Source organism: Oxyura jamaicensis, chromosome 4 (assembly GCF_011077185.1).
Source record: "Oxyura jamaicensis isolate SHBP4307 breed ruddy duck chromosome 4, BPBGC_Ojam_1.0, whole genome shotgun sequence".
Classification (NCBI taxonomy): Eukaryota; Metazoa; Chordata; class Aves; order Anseriformes; family Anatidae; genus Oxyura; species Oxyura jamaicensis.
In genome coordinates this window covers 41,228,571-41,248,744 of record NC_048896.1, presented here as the reverse complement: position 1 = coordinate 41,248,744, position 20,174 = coordinate 41,228,571, and the positions used below count along the sequence as shown (strand labels likewise).

The following is a 20,174-nucleotide window of genomic DNA, read 5'->3' as shown; positions in this document are numbered from 1 at the left end:
CCAGAACCGGCCTACCATTATTTCTTACGTTATTTCCCAAGTGATTTCCAGACTGGAAGCGTTTTAAACCCGCCGTTCCCGAGGCCCTTCCTCCACGCTCGTTGTGAGCAGGCACCGCCTTCTGGTGGGCGCGTCTGCCAGCCGCTCCCCTAACGGGGGGCGGACAGAGGGACGTCCCGGAGCCTCCCCCCCCGCCCCGCCTCTTCCTTTGCCTGGTGCCGCGCGCGCGGCAGCTGACCGTTGGTGGGCGCGCGGGGCGGTGGTTGAGGCTCGCGCTGGTGCAGCTGTTGGGCCTCACGCCCCCAGTGAGGGGAGCGGGCGGTAGGTGAGGGGTGCCTGAGGAGAAAATGGTGCCGGGGGGGGGTGCGCGCGCTCCATGTCTCCATGGGGGCTGCCGCCCGTGGCTGTCCCCCTTCCTAGGCATGGCAGAGCAGCTCCTTGCTAATTGGCAAAGCTCCTACCATCACGTTGGTAGCAGTCGTTGACTGTAGCGAGGAACACGGCGAGCCCGGCGAAGGGGCGCGGCGCGGTGGCTTGGCGGTCCTTTGACTTGTTCGGTTTTCCCTTAAGTGGTCGGAACTCGGGCTTTAAACGAGTCTTTTTACTTTTTTTTTAAAGGTTTCTTTGTCAGCCCGGAAGCCGGAAGTGCAGAGACGCCATTAAAGTTCCTCTCCCCGCCGAAAAGCCACGTGGCCGGGTAAGTGCTTTCATAAGTTTTTAGAAGGGAGGTTTATGAGCAGAAATAATACCCTCAAACCACTTTGCAATTTAATCACTGTACGAAACTAGCAGAGATTTGACCGATCAGCACTGAAATCAAGGTATAGGCTTGATTTTTATTTACTTTGGTGTTGATTTGTTTTTTAAGCCATACTCGACTCGTGTGGGTGCTCATCTTTTACTGATAGAAAAACATAATCAAGAGCAGAAGTGCTCATTTCTAAGAATTGGGCTGGAGTATAGATACATTAGGAATACTAGGAATGGTGGGTTGTGATTAAAAACTGGTATTGTCAGAACTTTTGCCTGCTAAATTAGAGTTACTGGAACCCACAGATTTCTAGGAGCTGTCTGTGCAAGGGGCATCTCTTTTCTGATCAGCACATTGCTATTTTAGTGAAGTGAGTGCTTAGAGTGATCTGGAATTGCCGGAGCAGGGAGAGGTGCCTAGTTGATTTTAATAGTTTTGTTTCAGAGCAGCTTACAACTCCTTCTAGGAAGGTATTGTACTGTTCAGTAATGCTTTCTGTCTCGTGTGTTTTCAGTAGCAATATTAAATTGCCTCAAACTTGTCTTTACAGGGGAAAAACATTCTTGAGTTGTGATGACAGAAGAAGATGGGGCTAAATTCAACATGTGTATTTTTGGAGTAGTAATTAGAATTTCAATTTTTTACTTAGCTGAGGGGTGAATGTCTGAGCTTCCAGAATTAATGCTCTTTGCAAGCAGTAGTATTTCTGGTTGTCAAACAGAGCAGGCAAATTCTACTTTTAGGCTAGGTCTTAATTTCACTTCAGACAAAAATGATCTTTTTGATCGTTTGAAGTTGAAACCTACAGCCTAGATGTTCTGCAATCTCTCTCTGCTCTTTACAGAGAGCACAGAGGACCTGGGATGTAGCTTAATGTGCTTGAAATTAGCCTTGACTCTTGCAGCTCTGTCTCGAATACTGTTCCCAGTGTTTCCCATTTAGCATTGTAGACCTGCCTGTCCCTGTGGCAAACGCATCTCTTTCTGATTGTCTGGTGCCCAAACAAACTGGAATGCATGGGCCACAAAACAAAACTCATGGAAGAACAGGAAAGTGCTTAACAAAAACTATCAGCATAACAAGCAAGTGCATAGGCACATTGGTCAGGTTAACTTATGTTCACCTGTCCTTATGGGGGTGCACAACCACTGAGGACCCCTGATGATGGGCAGTACCATCAGGAGGAAGATAGTAGTACAGCACATGCTAACCACATGATAGCAGAGGTCTCCCCGCCTGGTAAGAGTGGTCTTGACCAATCTTAACTACACATGGTTACTGTGTGTGCTGTCTGGTCTAGCAGGAATATGCATGGCAATGAACTGGCTATGTGCCATTACCCTGGAAGCCAGATGGGAAAAATCACAAGGGAAAACTATAAAGGACAGTACTTTTGGAAGACATTAGGTACCCTCCCCACCAAATCACTGAAGATAGCAGACCAATGGGATGCTACTGGATCCACGGTGGTGACCATCTCTTGCAATCTGTAAGATTCCTTTGCTTATATTTCCATACTTTTTCTATTCCTTCTTTCTTAACTCTTGCTTCTCTTTTGATCCACATATAGAAGGAATCCAGTAGACAACATCTGATCTTGTTTGTGTCTTAATCTCACTGTGTGTGAATCACAAACTACCCTACGAGCAATCGGAACAGGACAGCTCCATACACAAATACCAAGCAAACCTTATCCAGACTATATTCTTCTTTTGTGCTGCCTTCCAAAATCTGTCTGCTCCTGCCTTAGGGCCATCTCTAAATTTTAAGCTATCCAGTCTCTCAGTTGTTCGCTGACTATGCTGTCCCATGGCTGACCATACTGCAGTATTGTTAAATCTGATGATGTACACCTTCGGTGGCTGCTCTTCTGCTGCTAAATAAACTACCTTAGAAAGGTCTCAAGGAGTACACGTGTAGTCCAAAAGGCAAAGGTAAGTTTGGGAAGTCTAGAAAATGCACGTGACCATCCAGTCTTAATTTCAATATATGCTGTTGTGAAGCATTCAAATGTATTAATGAGTCAATAAAAAGACATTGAGTTACACTGAAAGTGTCGCTTCTTCCTTACAAGTATACTGATAACAAAGACTAGACTGCCACATGAACTTGGAAATCACTGATGCATTGCTGTGTGGTAGATACACCTTTTGGTAGCTGGGCCTTGTATTTTGCAGCTCTGTGTGGTTTCAGGCTAAAGTAGTGACTGACCAATACTGTCTCGGAGTCATTCCACAAGCCACATGGTCTTAATCGGATGTTACTGCTGCAGGGGAGGAAGAGTGATTTTGAACATAACTGATTTCTAATGCGTTTTTAAAAAATGGGATAAGATCGAGCTTTCACTTCCAAAATGTGTAAGCAAACTTAGTCGTAGATAATAGCAGTTATCTGCTGGTCAGAACTTCCTGTGGAATATCCTTGTTAGTAAGGAAATCCTTAGTGAATCATTCCAAACTGAAAAATTTAAGTGGATGGCTCTGGAAGAATTGGGAAATGATTGAGGGGGTGGGGGGAAGAAATCAAGCTAGAACTGAGATCAGGTAGGCACTGCACTAAATGAGTTGATGACTGAGGGAGTAATCAAATATTTGAAGTCGATGTGAGGGGAGTTACAGATTTAAATTACAGCATGGGTTACATTTTTCACCACAGTACAGAAGGACATTAGACTGTTGGAGAGTGTTCAGAGGAGGGTGATGAAGATGGTGAAGGGCCTAGAGGGGAAGACATGAGGAGCGGCTGAGGTCAGTAGGCTTGTTCAGCCTGGAGAAGAGGAGGCTGAGGGGGGACCTCGTCGCGGTCTACAAATTCCTTGCGAGGGGCAGTGGAGAGGCAGGAGACCTTTTCTCCATAAACACCAGTGATAGGACCCACGGGAACAGCGTTAAGCTGAGGCAGGGGAAGTTTAGGCTCAACGTCAGGAGGAGGTTCTTCACTGAGAGGGTGGTTGCGCACTGGAACAGGCTCCCCAGTGAGGTAGTCACTTCACTGAGCCTGTCTGAATTCAAGAAGCGATTGGACTGTGCACTTAGTCACATGGTCTGAACTTTTGGGTAGACCTGTGCGGTGCCAGGAGTTGGACTTGATGATCCTTGTGGGTCCCTTCCAACTCGGGATATTCTATGATTCTATTCTATGATCTCAGGAAATGACTGTTAGTGAAGCTTTGGAATAGGAAAATCTGGTAGGGAGAGCAGGGAGCTGTCTTCATAGGAAACTTTTTTAGTACTGCCATTGATGACAAAGCTGAATGTATATTCTGTGTGGAGCTGTGTTACTACACCTGTTTAATTGGTAGTGTGTGATTACTTCCCTCTCAAGCATACAACCCTATCATACAATGTTTCCTATGTAGGATTCCAAATCTGTAGCTGCCAAACGTGGTAGCTGACAATCATGAGTATGTACTGTGAATTTCCTCTTCTCTGAAAGTGGATTTCTGCAGTAACGAGTGCTTTCCTAAAAGAAGCCAGCCAAGCTGTTCTAAAAGGGCAGTTATTTGATTATCTTAAACAAGAAAATACTAGGTTGCTGGTGGCCAAGAGAGGACTGCGGCTATACCTAGGATGAGGTGAGGGCAGTAAGGTGCTACAACCCCAGCTGCAGTTGGGATGGCCGGTCTGTGAGGGACACCTCATGCAAAGTGGTGTGCTCAAGTTTTGAGGTCTGTTTTCTGTGAGTGGCTTTGATTCCATGGAAAAAGCCAGATGCAGGCAAACAAAATAGGAAAAAGCAGGAGCAGGGTTGGAGATCAGTTTCTCCAGGGATGTGGAAGGCATTAAACAGTATTAATAAAGAGTACAGAATGCAAGAAAATGCCATGAAGGTCTGCAGAGAAGCATTTTCTTTCAAGTTTGCTGAAGTGCTGAGAAGTTCAGGCCTTCTGGTGGCAGCCTTTAGCTATGGTGTGCTCGTGGCTCTCTGTGTGTTATCCCAAAGCCCTTGAATGTTCATATCTGCTCTTACCAGGCAATAGCTACCTTTTTGATCAATGTTTCATCAGTTTCAGTGTATAATAAGTTGTTTTTTAATAATTTGCTCTTTGAAAACCAACTGTCCAATATCTCTGGCTCCTGTAACTTTTGTATTAGTGCTTGTAAGTCACAGGAGGGCCATGTAGCTTTCCTGTCAGTTCCCTGTGGGAGCCAAATCACGAGTCATTGGTATTTCCACCTGAGTCTCATCATCAGGGGGGAAGTAGCTTTAAGATTCTTAAGCTGGTCGTGTAATCCAGTAATAGAAGTGACAAGTGTTTTCTTAGTTTATGCTACTGGAAGCAATGTGATCAGCCTGCTTTAACAACAAGACCTCCACAACCATGTATGTACTAAAAGTTAAACAAAGGGGAGTGCAGCAAGGGTCAACAAATTCTTAAATGTTATTAATAGTGTAGGCTAGACTTGTTCATGACAGCCTAACTGGTCTAAATTAAAGTACACCAAGCACTAGGAGTTCCATGGTACAGGACAAACTTTCATCTCTAAGAAAATGTCCTCAGGCTTAGATGCTTTTTCAGTATTGTCAAGAGCAGCCTTCTTCACGTACGAAAACTTACACAGTTTACCCAGCTGATGTCCCTGCAGTGTCTGCTTGTACATTATGTATAGAAGTTCTAGTCAGTGTGGCAGTTTTTATTGCATACAATTACATCATCAGGCTCACTGAACAAAAATGAGTATGGCATAACATAAAGACAATTTCACTTTCTTTAAAAACTAAGAAAGGCATGCTGTTTGCATGGAAACTGTAGTGCAACATTTTAAATTCTAATTATTAAAGCATTCTATTAAAAGAGAAAAACTAATGAACTACAGTACTAAATCTAAATGTTTACTCCATTTAGTATGCAATTTATTCTCTGTATTGTACTTCTGTCGTGCAACTCTTAAAATGATTTCCCCTGTACATTCCTCTGTACATTGCGCTATGTAGTCTATTCCACCATAAGTCTCAAAATAATGGGTCTTTTATAGGAAGACTGACAGTACAGGTAGTTACCTTTTAACAGATTTATGTCCTCGTTAAAAGGGCTGTTTAGAAATAAGAACATCAATGGTTCTGAAGTTGACTAGCAGTCTTTCACATAGGTCTACCAGTAGGTGATCATAGTACCATTTTATGGTAGGTTTTTAAATAATATATTTCACACCAATCCCATAGTGTAGAATTAGAGAAAACTAAAAAGCACCTCACGTATACTATTTTAGCACCAGTTCCAACAAGACATTTAAGCTAGCTGAAGACAAAATTTGAGGTTGGAGAGAAGTTGAGGGCCAAGTATACAATCACTTGCAATAGCGTTGCCACTTTTTATATGCAAATCAAGTTGTCTTGGATATTGTTACAACAGCAGAGAGACATAGAAGCATAAAGAAATGAATGAATGCCCACTTACAACATGAATACAAGCATTCTACTTTGTTCACAAAAGGCCACACAACAGTGTCACGGCTTGAGTGACTGGGGAAGGGAAACACATGAGAACAGTAACTGGTAGTCACAGTTTGTACAGTCACTATGTGGTGACACACATCTGCCACACTTGTCTCACTGGGGTGTTTCACGGCCCACAGCTTTCATTTTGTCATGTTAAGAAGGTTGTTTGTTAAAAATGTACTATGCAGAGTACACTTAGAGGCAGTCCAGTTGGCCTTAGAGCTTACAGATGTAGTATGGACTTTCATGGTTCACTGTTGATTGGAGTTAGTCTCAGACTAACTGTTTGAAAGACTGATCCCAATTAGTGTTGCGCTAAAATGGTAACTGCTTCCTCTGTTCTCTGTGATAATACTAGATTGGACATTAGGAAGAATTTTTGCACAGAGAAGGCAGTCAGGTGTTGGGTGGGGCTGCCCAGGGAAGTGGGGGAGTGCCCATCCCTGGAGGTATTTAAGAGCCATGTGGACGTGGAATGAAGGGAAGTGGTTTGGTGGTGGGACTGGGTAGGTCAGGTTGGTGGTTGGGGTTGATGATCTCAAACGTCTTGTCCAACCCAAATGATTCTGTGATTGTAAGTTTAATGAAGCGGCCCTTTCTAAAAAGATAGTAAGTTGTTTAATTTTTGTCTTGACATTAGAGTCACTTTTTATTGGTGCATTTTTATAACCATTAAGGTCTTCTTAGCATGGGGAAAGTATTTGTGAAAGGAATTAACACAGGGAATCAAGATACATAAATACTTCATAAGTCACTGGAAACTGTAGTTTATAGATATTGCTAAATGATATTTAGAATATAAGAGGGCATTAGAGAACATATGACAACTAGTTCTTCATGTAGTATCATAAATTACTATGACTAGTTTGAGCAGTTACTAGATAAAAGATAAAAAGAGACTTTTGCAGTTACTGATTTCAGATAATTCTCACCTTTCCTATGAGACCAATCTGAAACAGTATTGTACCTAAAGGTGAGAGTGTTGTCAAAGTGTTATACAAACTACTCTATTATACAAACTTACCGTATTGTACAAACTACTATTTCTGCAAACTACTGTAGAAAACAGTAGTTTAAGACTTCATAGACTTTTTCAGATAGGCATTGTCTGAACACCTCCAGTATTTGATCTCACTCTTACAGCTGTGTAGGGAAGCTTTGCAGGGAAACTACCTCCCAGCATACTACCTACGTCACTTGGGAATGTGCTTTATGAACTAAGCTGTAATAATGTTTATCAGGCTAGCTGGGCATCTGATTATTGACACTTATTTTCCCTGTAACATTTAATACATAGAATTACTTACCAAGAATCACCCTGTTTATGGGCTCATCAGCTAATGAAACAAGAGTCAAAACCAGAAAGCTGAGTGTAAGATCATATGAATAATAAGAAAGCAGTCAAGAACTGATGAAATAAACTAGACTGAAAATGAACTTTGAGATCTGTAATTAGTTCCAGAAAAACTTGGAGCATAAATAGCTCGGAGCTTCCTGTGAACAATGAGTCTGAAAAGGACCTCTCCAGCTGGCCTGCTCCAACATTATTCTAGGCTGGAGGTCGCTTCTCCACTTATCTTAGGTGCATGATAACTTCTTCATGCAATATAAACTTCCTCAAAACAGAAGGGTTTTGTTTGCATAGTAATCCCTGACTGGAAAGGTTGTGTGTATACAGCTTGGATTTAACAACAACAAAAAAACACCACGTAAATCAGGAAAATGTGTGTTTCCACCAACTGTGGGCCCCAGCTGTGTGCACTGTGCTGTTCAATCTGTCCTGCTTCAAACTTTGTTAATCAAGTTTGGTTTTGATTAAGGACATTCATAGTTTGGTCACGCTTTTTATCCAGGGGACGAAAGATGAAACTTTGGTGTAGACACCTGGAGAATCTTTCACTCCGCAGCCATAGCCCCAGGAGGTCACACCATATACAACCCAGCTTTGTCCTGGGCGTTCACACATCAGTGGTCCACCACTGTCTCCTTGACAGCTGTCAACACGTTTCTGTTCCTGGACATTTCCAGCACAGAGCATTCTTCCTGTGAATTTCCTTTTATAACGCTCTTCACATACCCTCTTGGGAAGTAAGGGGATGGCAGCTTGTTGTAATGTTCTCGAATAAGCCCTTCCTGAAAAGAGGACTCAAGTTATGTGATGCTTTGTCTCAGAAACATAAATAGCATTGAATCTAATTTATGCTGTCAATCCTTTTCACTGTTTCAGCATTAAGTGTACTGAAAATAATAATAAGTATTGGAAAAAAAATGTGCGTTACATACAAGATTGTAAATATAGAGCTACACTTTTTTTTTTTAAAGCTCAGAGTTTAAGATGTAGCTTTACACCTCATGTAAATCTCACTGGATCCTTCCAAGGTTCAAATTTGTTGTTATAAACACACTTTTTGTGACTTTTAGAATATATGCATTGAAGTTTTACAACTTCATTGAAGTTTTACAACTTCAATGGTGAATCTATGTTTTTTTTTCTCTAGCTTGCACCTTTTTTTCAGTTGGAAACATGGGAAACTAAAGCTAGTGGAAAGTTTTTTTTTCCTAAGGTAAAATCCTAGTGTTTGTGACTTAAGTATGACTTATATAGTGAAATTTCAGCTGAAGCACTGCAATTATGGAATTTCTTACCATAATTTGCGGCAATTATTGCAACAGCTCATATTTTCTTAAATAGATGCCCTAACTAAACAATACCGCAGAACTTTCATTGAATCATGTAAAATGCAGAGACAAGAGCTAAGTAATGAATTAGCAATTGTTCTTAGAAAATAATAAAAAAAAGAAACAGAAAAAAACAGACCTACAAGTTTATCTCCTTATTTGTAGTACACTGACGTAGACATCTGTGCATACAGTTTGATGCATATAAAGAGGAAGACCTGATACTTGGCCTTGCCTCTGCCAGTTTGAGTGAATCAGTGGAACAAAGCATCAAGTGTGGTTGCTCTCCTGCACTATATTCAACCTCACGAAAACATGACAGTAAAGCGTGTTTATTAACTTGTAAAATATTTTAAGGAGAAAGACCCTTGAAAAATAATAATCTTGTACTGACCTAAAAAGTGACTAGCTAGTTTATTCCAGAAACCTGGATTGCAGGTTGTATTAAACTCTCAAGATTTAGCAAGATCTTTTCTCATATAAATCTAACTGCTGATTATGTCAATGGTAACAAGAGAGACTAAAAACATAACTTGAAATTCTACTATGTATTTATTTTCTATCCATGCCTCCATTGAAGCAGAGTAATTTAGATAACCTTTCTCAAGTATCTCTTGTACTCACCTAAAAAGCCTAAATATATTAAAGCTGCTAGTTACGTTCTGAGGCAGGGGGAGGTGATAGTGCTGGTATTCAGGGTGTGTCAGGCAGCAAATAAGCTTTTCCTTCATGCTTGTCGATCTTAATGAGGCCACTATTCCAGCTGGTTTGTATGACATGGTTAATCACCACTTCTCAAGCACAAGCTAAATTCACTAAACAAAGTGTTATCCTTCCTGTTTCAGGACCAGGAGAGAAAATATTTCTGTATATTAAAAGGGTAAAATTGTTACTTTTTAGCTTTTCCTCACTTCAAGTATTCAATTTCCTTTTTTTTTTTTTTTTTCAGGAAGCAGCCTCAGGTAGCAAGATCAGGGGGTGGAAATCATTAAAACACTTTTACCTGTGTCACCCCATCCTGTGATGTAACAGCTAGGAGCAGTTTTTTGTGGTCTCTCTCTCCATAAAGGCAGGCAGGCAGGTAAGACATGGGTACTGAATCTGGCACACTGTTCCTCCAGGCCCTGTAGCCTCACCAGTGCAATGTCATAGTCGCTGCTGTCAGGCCTGTACTCTTTATGCATCACAATCTGTTGGACTCTGATTTCTTCCTCGTACTCTTCTGGTACCAGCGTATGATAATCTCCCACTCGCACGGCATAGTTCTGAGTGTTATTGCCATACCTGAGATTGAGATTAAAGCAAATAGGGCTTGCTCATGAAAAGTCAGATTTGATCAGTGTCTTTATTGCTCATGTATAGCAATGCCAACATTGTTTTTTTTACGAGCAAAACTGTTATCTCAGATACTTAGATTGAAGTTCAAGGGTCTCCTAAAGAGTACCTTCTAACTTTTCCTGGCGTTCCAGATTAGTTGATGTTCCTTTCTGTATATTTACATGTACTCGATTTCTTATAGACATTTGCTTTGACCGGCACTTAACTTCAAAGGTACAAGCAAAGTGTGTGTTATAAATGTATTTAATAAGGGTAACACAAACTGCCAGTGATTCTAACAAAAAGTTGAGTACTTAACATCCTAAATAATTACTGAAATGAAAACAGTATTCAAACTAGCTTTGTAGGTTGGCTGTGAAAAATCTTGAGGAAGGAAAATGCTCTTTTAATTCTAGAGACAGATAACCTGATAAAAACATCTTTGGTTAACTAAAGGTATGTTAAGGAAAATGAAGGGCATGTGAATTATGAACAACTATTCTCAAAGTGACAGAAAGCCTGTAAATCAGATTTGTTATTATGACCCCAATCTATTTAGCATTTAAGACTAAATGGTAAATACTCTAGAGGTGATTGCTGTGGCTGAAATAACAATTTTTAATGCATGCCTTTTGTGATTTTGAATTACAGGGCACACAGCCCTTCTCAGGAAAATGCAAACAAGGGAGTAGGGTTGAGTGTGTTTATTTATTTTAAAATCTGGCTAAGCTTGCCCAAATATTTTTGCTTTGACTTCTCCCATTCCCTTATAGCCTTCAGCAGGAAATTTGTAATACGTGTGCAGGAAATAGCCCACAATGTTCAGTCACCTTCTAAACTGCACTTTTTTTTAATACCTTCCAGCAATGTCCTGATTTCCATAGCATACTAAAACTTGCTTGAGGAATAGTGGGCAAAGCAGGAACATTAGAGTGCTTCTGAACAACATACCATGGAATATTTCTTCTAATTGCAGGTTGCATCCATGGCTACCTGAAGAGCTTTCTTTGTAAATTCTGCATGTCTCCCTTAGGTCTTGTATGAGCAAAATTTCACTTCTAGGCTTGTAAGAAAAGAAGGCTGCAGGCTCAGACCAAACATTTACTCCTCTGAAGATGACTTGTGTAGGAAAAATGGAGTCACTTGTCTGCCACAAAAAAACTTGCCAGGTCATCCTCTGTAATATGTGTGAAGCGCTTACTCTTCAGATATACTGAATTTTCTGGTTCAAAATCAAAACTGTATAGCAGCTGGAAGTGAAGAGTTGTGACTGATGCAGACTTTTTAATGTTTACAGAAGTGTTGAACAAGTATTCGTGTTGATTTTAGTCTCAGAGAGAGAATGAGAAAAAAAAATAAGTTGTGTATTTAACCAAACACATTGTTTATTTCCTACCTGAAAAAAATACCTCAAAAGATTTGTGTTTCAGTAAGTTTATCTTAAAGATATTTAAGAAATAACCTCACAGTTAGCTCTTTTCCTGGTAGAATATATGGCAAAATTCCATGGGAGTGGAATTAGCACCTGATACATTGTTTTTACTTTTGTTTGCTCTTAAGGAGTTTTTTTCAAATTAATAAAGTTTGATAGGTCTTCACTAGCTTCTAGAGTCATATGTATGGTCACATTCAGCCATCTGAAGTATGACGTCAGTGAAATCCTAAATTCTGCATCCCTACAGATAATCTGTCAAAATCCTTGCCATCTGCCACCTGCCAGGAATTTCTGCTCTGAAACTGATGAATCCCCTCTCGGGTCCCTGTTACCACATATATTACATCAGAAAAGGCTAATCTCACTGAACTTTGCTGAGACAGTATGCTCTTATCAGTCTACCCTTATATTATCATTACTCTGAGCTATTATGTTGGAGCCAGTAAAAGTATAATCTGGCACTGGATTGAAAACACTTTTTTTTTAAATACATATATAGCAGTGCTGTGATCTGTTCTGTAAAACCTTGGGTGAGTTTCATCTTGTTCTCTTTTCCTTTTGCCATCTATGTGGCTTTTCTTTATAAAGGAGAAAGCTATGCATTTTCAGTAAGTTAAAATATTGTATAGTATAGGCATTACTTCACACAGCTTTTTTTCTAGTGTTATTTCTGTGAAAGTGGATTTTTTGTGAGTAACTTGTGCATCTCTACAGTAAAATGCCTTGGATATTGCTGTGCCAGTTTGTACTGAGTAGGTTCTATATATTTGCTCATTGTTACTTCTGGGAATTTTTAGAAACTATCATTCAAAGTTTAATTTATCATGTTTACATATGGATAGACTTGCAAAGCAAGTTTTCCTGGCCCATGAGAAATACTTTTCAGTAATGCTTTAGCATTCCAAGTTAGAAACTTTCATATATAAAATTAGGGGGAAAATACTATTTCTCTAGTTATGCTTTGGACTCTGTATTGGTTGCCTTGACCATCTTTTTTTTCATGGCAGTACCTGTAATGTGCTTGCTTCTTTGAGTGAAGACATGTCACTATGATAAATAAGGCAGTTTGAATACACCGTGAAAACTGAACTGGCCGACACCAGTAGTTCGTTTTCTTGTGTAAGCTGATGAATGCATTGGTCCTCTGTGAAACTTGGATAGCAGGGGAATAGAACACCCACCTGCAGAACAGACAGCACAGCTCTGTGCCCCCCCCTCCAAAGTGGATGAGGGCAGTGTGAGACAAGTAGCTGAATGCTCAGGGTGCACAGTACAAACAGTCTTCTTTCACTGTTACAAAATCTATTTGCAGAACAGAAGTGATGCATAGCATCTAAGTGTGTAATAGCACTGGGATGGATTATGCAACCGACAGAGCGCTTCTCCAGTGTCACCCCTTGCACAGGGTGAGATTTCAAACACCTTCAGCTGGTGCATTAGCCAACTTTGTAGGATCTATTTTCCCTAGAGTAAATTACAAAAAGGAAGCTGGCACAGAAATACTTCCCTTACTACTGCAGTAAAATGGCTTTGTATTATTTTCACTTGAAATATTCTAACTTAAATGTAAAACCCCCACTTAAACTAGGAGGTGGAAGAGTTATGGGTTTGTTATTGACATCTCCTTCAGTTATATTTTTCCACTCAAATTTCATAACTGTGTGATAACATTCCACTTAAGCATCTAAATGATAGAACTAAGCCCAATACAATAAGTAAAATTACGTGTTTCTTTGCCAATTAACAATACTAAATGGTTTGATAATATTTGCTAGTCATTGTTTATAACATTGTTAGTTGCCATTAAAAGCTATTGTAAGTAGGATTCTATACCCCAGAATGAACTTGCTAGATACTATCTTTGAATACTTGAAAGTAATTTTTTACTGTTTTTGGTACACATCTGAGTGTTACTATATTAGAATACAAATATACCAAGTCATTAGCATTGAATATATTTTGCCTGACATAATCTGCCAAAAACATTTCCAAAAGGTCACTGAAAATACTGTCATATAATTTACAGATACACTTTTGGCTCTGTGCAGCAAATCACATGTGAGTGCTATTCTAAAAATGACATGGTCATTCTAATTTCATTTTTATTTCATGCCTCATATTTCTAATTATCCAAAGTTAATATTTTTTCATGTATAGGACTGGAAATTCCCTGTAGCTGTCAGAACCACTCAGGACAAATCTTGCTAATAAGATGGGTGGGTTGTAGAAGGAAAAATAGCTTCAAGCAGCCTTCTATCTCAATTGTATATATGAAATCACAGAAACTAGTAATGTTTCTATACTGCTGGCAATCAATTTCTACCGTCATGCAAAAAAAAAAAAAGTATTTAATTTTTCATCTATAATACAGCTGAGATCACTTTTGTTATTTAAGCAGTACTCTGATTTCCAGGATATAGAAAATGGTATACTAGACATTCTCTTGTCTGTCTGTGGCAAATATGTGAAGAAGGCATTTGATCTATAGTTAGCGGTTAGAAACCTATCCTAGCCCTAAAGAAAATGACTCTGAGAGCATGAGGAAGTAGTTCTGTCCTGTCTGTCCAGTGCCAGCTCAGAACCAAAGGGGTGTTCTCTCTTTTACAGTAGTGCCTTCATCATCTGCCAGAGCCACATGCTTAGATTTAGGTTGTGATATTTTAAATGCAACATGTGGGATAAAACAAACATGTAAACATCTAATGAACAGTTCTAGGAGAGCCTGTTACAGACCCTTGAGTGGCTGAATGAACAGGCACTCAGCTTCACCTTATGTTGGTGTTCGGGAAAGGATCCAAAATGAGCATGCTTTTGGCAGCACGTCATTATGACTTGGAGCCCCAGTGAAATAAGCAAGCTGTAGGGAAGAGCAGATAATGTGTTCTCTGGGGAGTGGGAACTGCAAGGACACAGTTCCAGGCACAGCAGTAACTAACTTGTATCATCAAATGTGTAAAAATTCTAATAAAGAGGACAGCTGGGTAGCTAAGATCTTGATTTGCACACAGAAACAGTAACTGCCTTCCTGTGACCTCCCTTTCTTCCCTGTGCTTGAAGAAGATCTTTAAGGTAAAACAACAGAAAGGACTGCCTTGTTTTCAAGCCTCTAATCAAAGGCTTTCTCAAGAGTTTAAGGTGCATCCTTAGTAATCACTACTGAGATGATAAATGGGAATATGAAGCCATTTTATATGAATTTTGATGACAGCAGCTGAAGTGCTTTCATAGGTCCACAGAAACAACTGGAATACCAGTGGAAGTAAGCAGTAATTTTATTGAGTTTGACCATTTCAGCTTGAAATATTACTAAGAAAAATCTTTCATGATTTTCATGAACCGTAAGAACAAAAAAAAGTGCATCTAGCACTAAGCCAAGGTAATGATTCCTATTCACTTGAGTAAAAATACGCCAGACTCTTTTTTTACTTACTAATGTAAAAGAGGAAAGGCTCGAAAGTCCAAAGGTTAAATATTTGCAGCCCACTCAGGCCAATTTTAGCAAATTTCCTCAGAACTACAATGCGTTTCTTCTACACTTTTATTCCAGTCTGTACTGCAGTCTTCTGTAGAAGTTCCAGTGAAATAATTGCTGTTGAAAGCTTAAAATATTACGCCAACTTCCTTACTTTGCAAATTGGTGGTTTTTTACTACAGTAACTTCACGGCAATGAATTTCTGATGTCAAAAATACTGAAAAGGGCATATAATAAAAACTGAATAGGAGAATCATCAGTAACAAAACATGTTTCTGCAAAAATGTGAAAAGGCATTTAGAAAAGCTTAATAATAGTTTGATATTGAGAACTGCAGAAAAAGTTAGACCAAGTAGACCAGATGTGATTTATAACAAAGTGTAAGTCTACGTATAACAGTCTACGTGGAAAGGAGCTGAACTGGGCATAGTTTGCTAGATACCAGTGTCGGAAAATATCCTAGCATAACATCTTAGGCAACTATTTCTTTGTTTGAAGAGGTTCTATTAAAGGGGATGCAATCTTTATTTAGATAGCTGCAAAAGACACAATTCTGTTCGTGCTGTGAAATAATAGAGTAAGGCAGTTGCTCCAGCCTATTTGTGAAGAATGAGCAGAACTTGTTCAGTCTCACTAGTGTCCAGTTTACAGATATTTCCTATTAGACTCTGCAAAATACGTAATAATGCTTTACCCTACAAAGAGTTTTGGGGTACTGGTACAGCTAGTCACTATAAGAACATCAAGCATTTACAAAAAACAAAACAAAACAAAAACAAACAAACAAAAAAAATACAGTTCCTGTGTTCGATGTTTGCTCAGTTGTCTTTGCTATAAGCTAAAAGACATAGGCTGCAGTTTTGTTGGAATAGAAAGATCTGTTAAAATATCAGAAGTATTGTGTATGCTTTTGCATGGAAATGCTGAAGTTTTGAATATAAATTTCTTGGATGATGACACCTGGAATATTTCAATGAATTGTTTTATTGTTTATTTTTATCTGGGGGCAAAGGATGTCAGTTTTTTCTTCTTCTTTTTTTTTTTTTTTTTTTAAATCAAAGATGAAGTATTTTGAACGGTTTTCAATGGGCTTGAACCAGAATGTTTTTGCCTATATAGAAATGTGATGTAGTTTGAAAATGCACTACATTGTTAAAGGGAGACAGACCTACCTTTTAAAGCAGTGTGCAGCAGTGAGGACCCAGCAGCTACTAATTAGAGTAGCACCACACAAGAGTCTTCCATCACCGTGAGAAGATTTCAGTCGGAGGGCAACCTGCCATGGCCAGCCACCCCTGCAGAGAGTACAGACATTGCCTTTAGGTACAAAAACAGAAAGGTAAGGTAGCTTGTCAGTTACATTGACTGTAAATCCCATGTAAGCTCCTTTGACTGACAGAACTTAAAAATTATGGTATGTATTGAGTAGCAGTTGAGAATACCTTTATATTCCTGCAGCATTCACAATTCCATTTAACAATGGTTGGGATTACTTAATGGATTGTTGGGACACCCAGCACTCCGAGCACTTCCTCCCACTGTGAATAATTTTCTCTTCTCAGATTGCATTCATTGTACCAGAAATAAATTCTATGGGTTCCTCGCCAAATACCATCCAAGTCAACAAACCAGAAATTTCCTGTCAACTGGTGAAGGGAAAGAAGGGAAATTCTTGAAAAATGTATCCCAGACTGCTTTCCTGTCTGAGTTGCTATCTGCCTTGTTGATCCTGAGCTGTTTGAAAAAGGAAGCTTACAGATCAAGAGGTCTAAAGCAACTGTATAAACCCAAGTAATAGGTTAACACCTTAGTTCAGCCTGTGATCTTCTGTTCTGGATAGTAGATTTGGGATGCATTATTGCAGGCCTATCAAGACAGGATGGATTGATTTTTGCCAGTTTAATAGATTAGCAAAATATACAGTCTGAAAGGAAGGAAGAGGGAGAGAAAGGGATACTTCTGTAAGTAATGTCAACATCAGGAAAAAGCAACAGATATTTTCTGACTACTGTCAATTTGAATACAGGAGCTGCCCAAGATCATCTAGACCAGCATGCTATTTCAGAGTTGCCAGTGCTAAATGTCAGTAAGGTGGAGAAATTTACTTCCCAGAAAGCATAAAAGAATAAAACAATAGACTTTGAATAAAATAAAATAAAATAAAATAAAATTGCTGTTTAAATTTAGTATGTGTTTCCAAAACTGGGGGGTAATTCACAAAACCTTGGATTTCTGGTATATATGCAAGCATCCACTTCCTTTTTGAGCTTTGTTGTGACGAGACCTTTTCTGATCTCATTCATATGTTCTTTTTCTTGATTTTGAAGCATTTCTAAGTGTACTATTGGGTTTCTCTCACTTCTGCTTCATCTAATGTCTCTGTGCTTCTTTATTATGAGACCAGGTTTTTTGCTTTTAGACTTAACTGTGCAATCCACTACTTGTCATCTTTTCATTTCAGCCAGTGTCCTCTGTATGTGTATTCTGAGACAATAATTCCCAACCTCCTTTTTCTATACAACGCACTCTTTATTATTCTCCTGTGTCTCTTACTAAAGTAAGTAATCCTAATTTTCTATGACTGCATTTAAATGTGTTTTCTAGGTTCCTATTGTTACATTTGAATCCCCTCTATTTACAAAGGATCTTTTTTTGAAATTAACTGATTGGTTTTATAGCTGTGTTCTCATCAGAAAGGTGCATTTTGTGGAGGAAAATCAGGCAGTGAATCATACCCAGCCATTCTTTCAGTATAGGTAGTATTTATAGCCTTGTACCATATTCATAGCTCTCTTAGTATAGCTCACATCCTGATATCAAGATATCCTCTGAAAATAAGTGAAATTACTATTTTGAAAGTAAGAAATTTAACCCAATCCAGTAGCTAAGCATCCATAAATATTTACAGATTTTCAACTAATACTCCAAGATTTTACCAATTAATATTTTTGAATTTCACACCAAATTTGCTTTGATTATATTTCTGCTTCTCATGACAAACCAAAAAAAAAAATACAATAAATGCATAAGTTACGCAAACAGCATATGGCAAATAGATGTCTTAGAAGCTTTACATTGAAAATGATGTTTCTTTACCAAACACTTACCGTAAAGAATTTTTCCCACCAATTATCCGCTTTTGTCGGCGGTGTAGTAACCTCAATCCACAAACAGAAGCAAGAGAATCTAAGCCAGAAACAGATAGAGACAGTGTTAAACTTTAAAAAGCATCCATTTTGCAATGAGATAGTTTTTTTTAACTAAAAAAACTATCTGTGTTTCATGACAGTTCTTATCAACCAAATTTTACTCTGGGAATATGAATTCTCTCAGACTGAGAAATGCTTTTTAGCTATATTTTTTAACTGTGATCAAAGAGCAATTTACACAGTTGTGCTCTGCTTCTCAAGTGTACATTTGGACTTACTCCTACGACTTTCTATGGGCTTCTTTCTTTATTATCCTCATGAAAGTGTAAGCGGAACTTGATATAGCACATGGGTCTCAAATCCTCAGCTGAAGATATGTTATACCTTGAAAAGCTGTGAGGAGCTGTCTAGGCTTTTGCATTTTCATGTCCCTTGTATGTTTTAATAATCATGGCTGCAGCAAATTATGGCAGAAAAATGCCTTGTCTCATTGGAATAGTCTTAATGATTCCTTTGTAGTGCTGGCACAGCAGGAAGATTAAACAGTGAAGGCAGACAATTTCCTTCCAATTGTGTTTCTAGAAATTCTTTTATATAAGTATTTCCTCTATAAGGTGCGATTGCTTACTTCCATCTCTTCCTATCCTGATGGATCCCCATCCAGTTCTCCATCCAAAGGTGTTTATTTACCACTCAAAAAGGGACTTCACCTTTATTACTATTCCCAAGGGTCTTCTTGCCTAGGTGGTCACAGATGACCCCCGCATCCTCGCTGTGACGGCAGTTGTGTTTTCCAATGTCCTGCTTAATGCAGTCCACCAAGGATCTCTCGTTTCCAGTACATTTCACGTTATCTGCGTGGATCGGGCCCTTGCCCTCCCCAAAATATGCCATTGTCCTTGCTCTAGCTGGACCTCTAGAAACAGAACATATATATGTATATATATATACACACACCTATATATTAATTAAAACACTTTGAGGCGTTGTTCTACACAACTGAAATAGAGTATCAGTAGTGAAATGAAGATACCAAGGTTTTATTCCAAGTCATGTCGCTGATTCACTAGATGACAATTTCTCTTATTGCCCCTGTTACTCTGGTAAGTAGGAAAAAATAAGTGTAACAAAATTGCTGCACTTCATTAATGTTTTAAAAGTGCTTTTATGTCTCTGGTTAAAAGGCACTATGCCAAGTATTTTACATTGTAACGGCATTACAAATATCTACAATAAAGCAAAATATATGAAAGCTGCTTTTTCATAATCCCTTTAATCCTTATATAAAAATCAGCATCTGTGAATGCTAAAAATGTATTTTTAATCGTTCGGTTCCCTGAGAAAGACAGACTAGTTAACTAACAAAGTATATTTGAAGTGTAGTAGGAGCCATGATTTACAGATCTATTACTTGTTAATAGTTATTAACATATTTTGTTAACATGAATACAAATCCCATCATTTTTAAAGTGCACTTCCATAGTTAAATTCTAAAACTGCAATGTAACTGGAGAAAGGCAGTGAAGTGTAACTATTGCAATACTTATGTAAAAAAAAAAAAAAAAAATTAGTGATGGATATTTTTGAGGCCATACAAAGCAAGTAAGGGTTGTCCAACAAATAAGTGTTGAGTCAGTGGGAGCAGCAAGAATTAGTAACAGTAACATAAAAAGGGATAAATCTATTTACCAGACAAACATTGCTTTTCCTTGACCATATAAGTAAGTCAGATTTGTGGCACATTTCTGCAAAACTATTTGTCTCATTAATGCTGGATTTCTGCTGGATCAAACTCAAAGAATCCAGCCCTTAATTGCCCATATTGATATAATTTAATTCATAACATAGAATATATTGTAATTCAAACATGAAAGCAATACATACAAACTTCCTCCATTTTTCGAACTTGGGCATAGCCTTGCCTATGTGGA

The 20,174-nt window shown here is 38.8% G+C and overlaps 1 protein-coding gene, 1 long non-coding RNA gene and 1 other non-coding gene across 3 annotated transcripts in view; 2 read left to right on the top strand and 1 right to left on the bottom strand.

The window, feature by feature from the left end:
* The first annotated feature begins 332 nt into the window (after positions 1-332).
* On the top strand, positions 333-2,804 carry LOC118166148. The gene is made up of 2 exons (XR_004750367.1): positions 333-697; positions 1,302-2,804. It is a non-coding gene; the product is annotated as an uncharacterized LOC118166148 (long non-coding RNA).
* LOC118167284 lies at positions 373-503 on the top strand. Its single transcript, XR_004751080.1, has one exon. It is a non-coding gene; the product is annotated as a small nucleolar RNA SNORA24 (small nucleolar RNA).
* A 2,998-nt stretch (positions 2,805-5,802) lies between the features above and the next one.
* The window catches only part of PRSS12 (serine protease 12), a 41,601-nt gene continuing 27,229 nt past the window's right edge, over positions 5,803-20,174 (bottom strand). The window contains exons 10-14 of the mRNA XM_035324343.1: positions 18,954-19,159; positions 18,202-18,280; positions 16,267-16,389; positions 9,873-10,153; positions 5,803-8,323 (exon numbers count right to left, since the gene is read on the bottom strand). Of these exons, the coding sequence (XP_035180234.1) occupies positions 8,016-8,323; positions 9,873-10,153; positions 16,267-16,389; positions 18,202-18,280; positions 18,954-19,159 (997 nt within the window). The 3' untranslated portion in view covers positions 5,803-8,015. The remainder of the gene's footprint in view (positions 8,324-9,872; positions 10,154-16,266; positions 16,390-18,201; positions 18,281-18,953; positions 19,160-20,174) is intronic.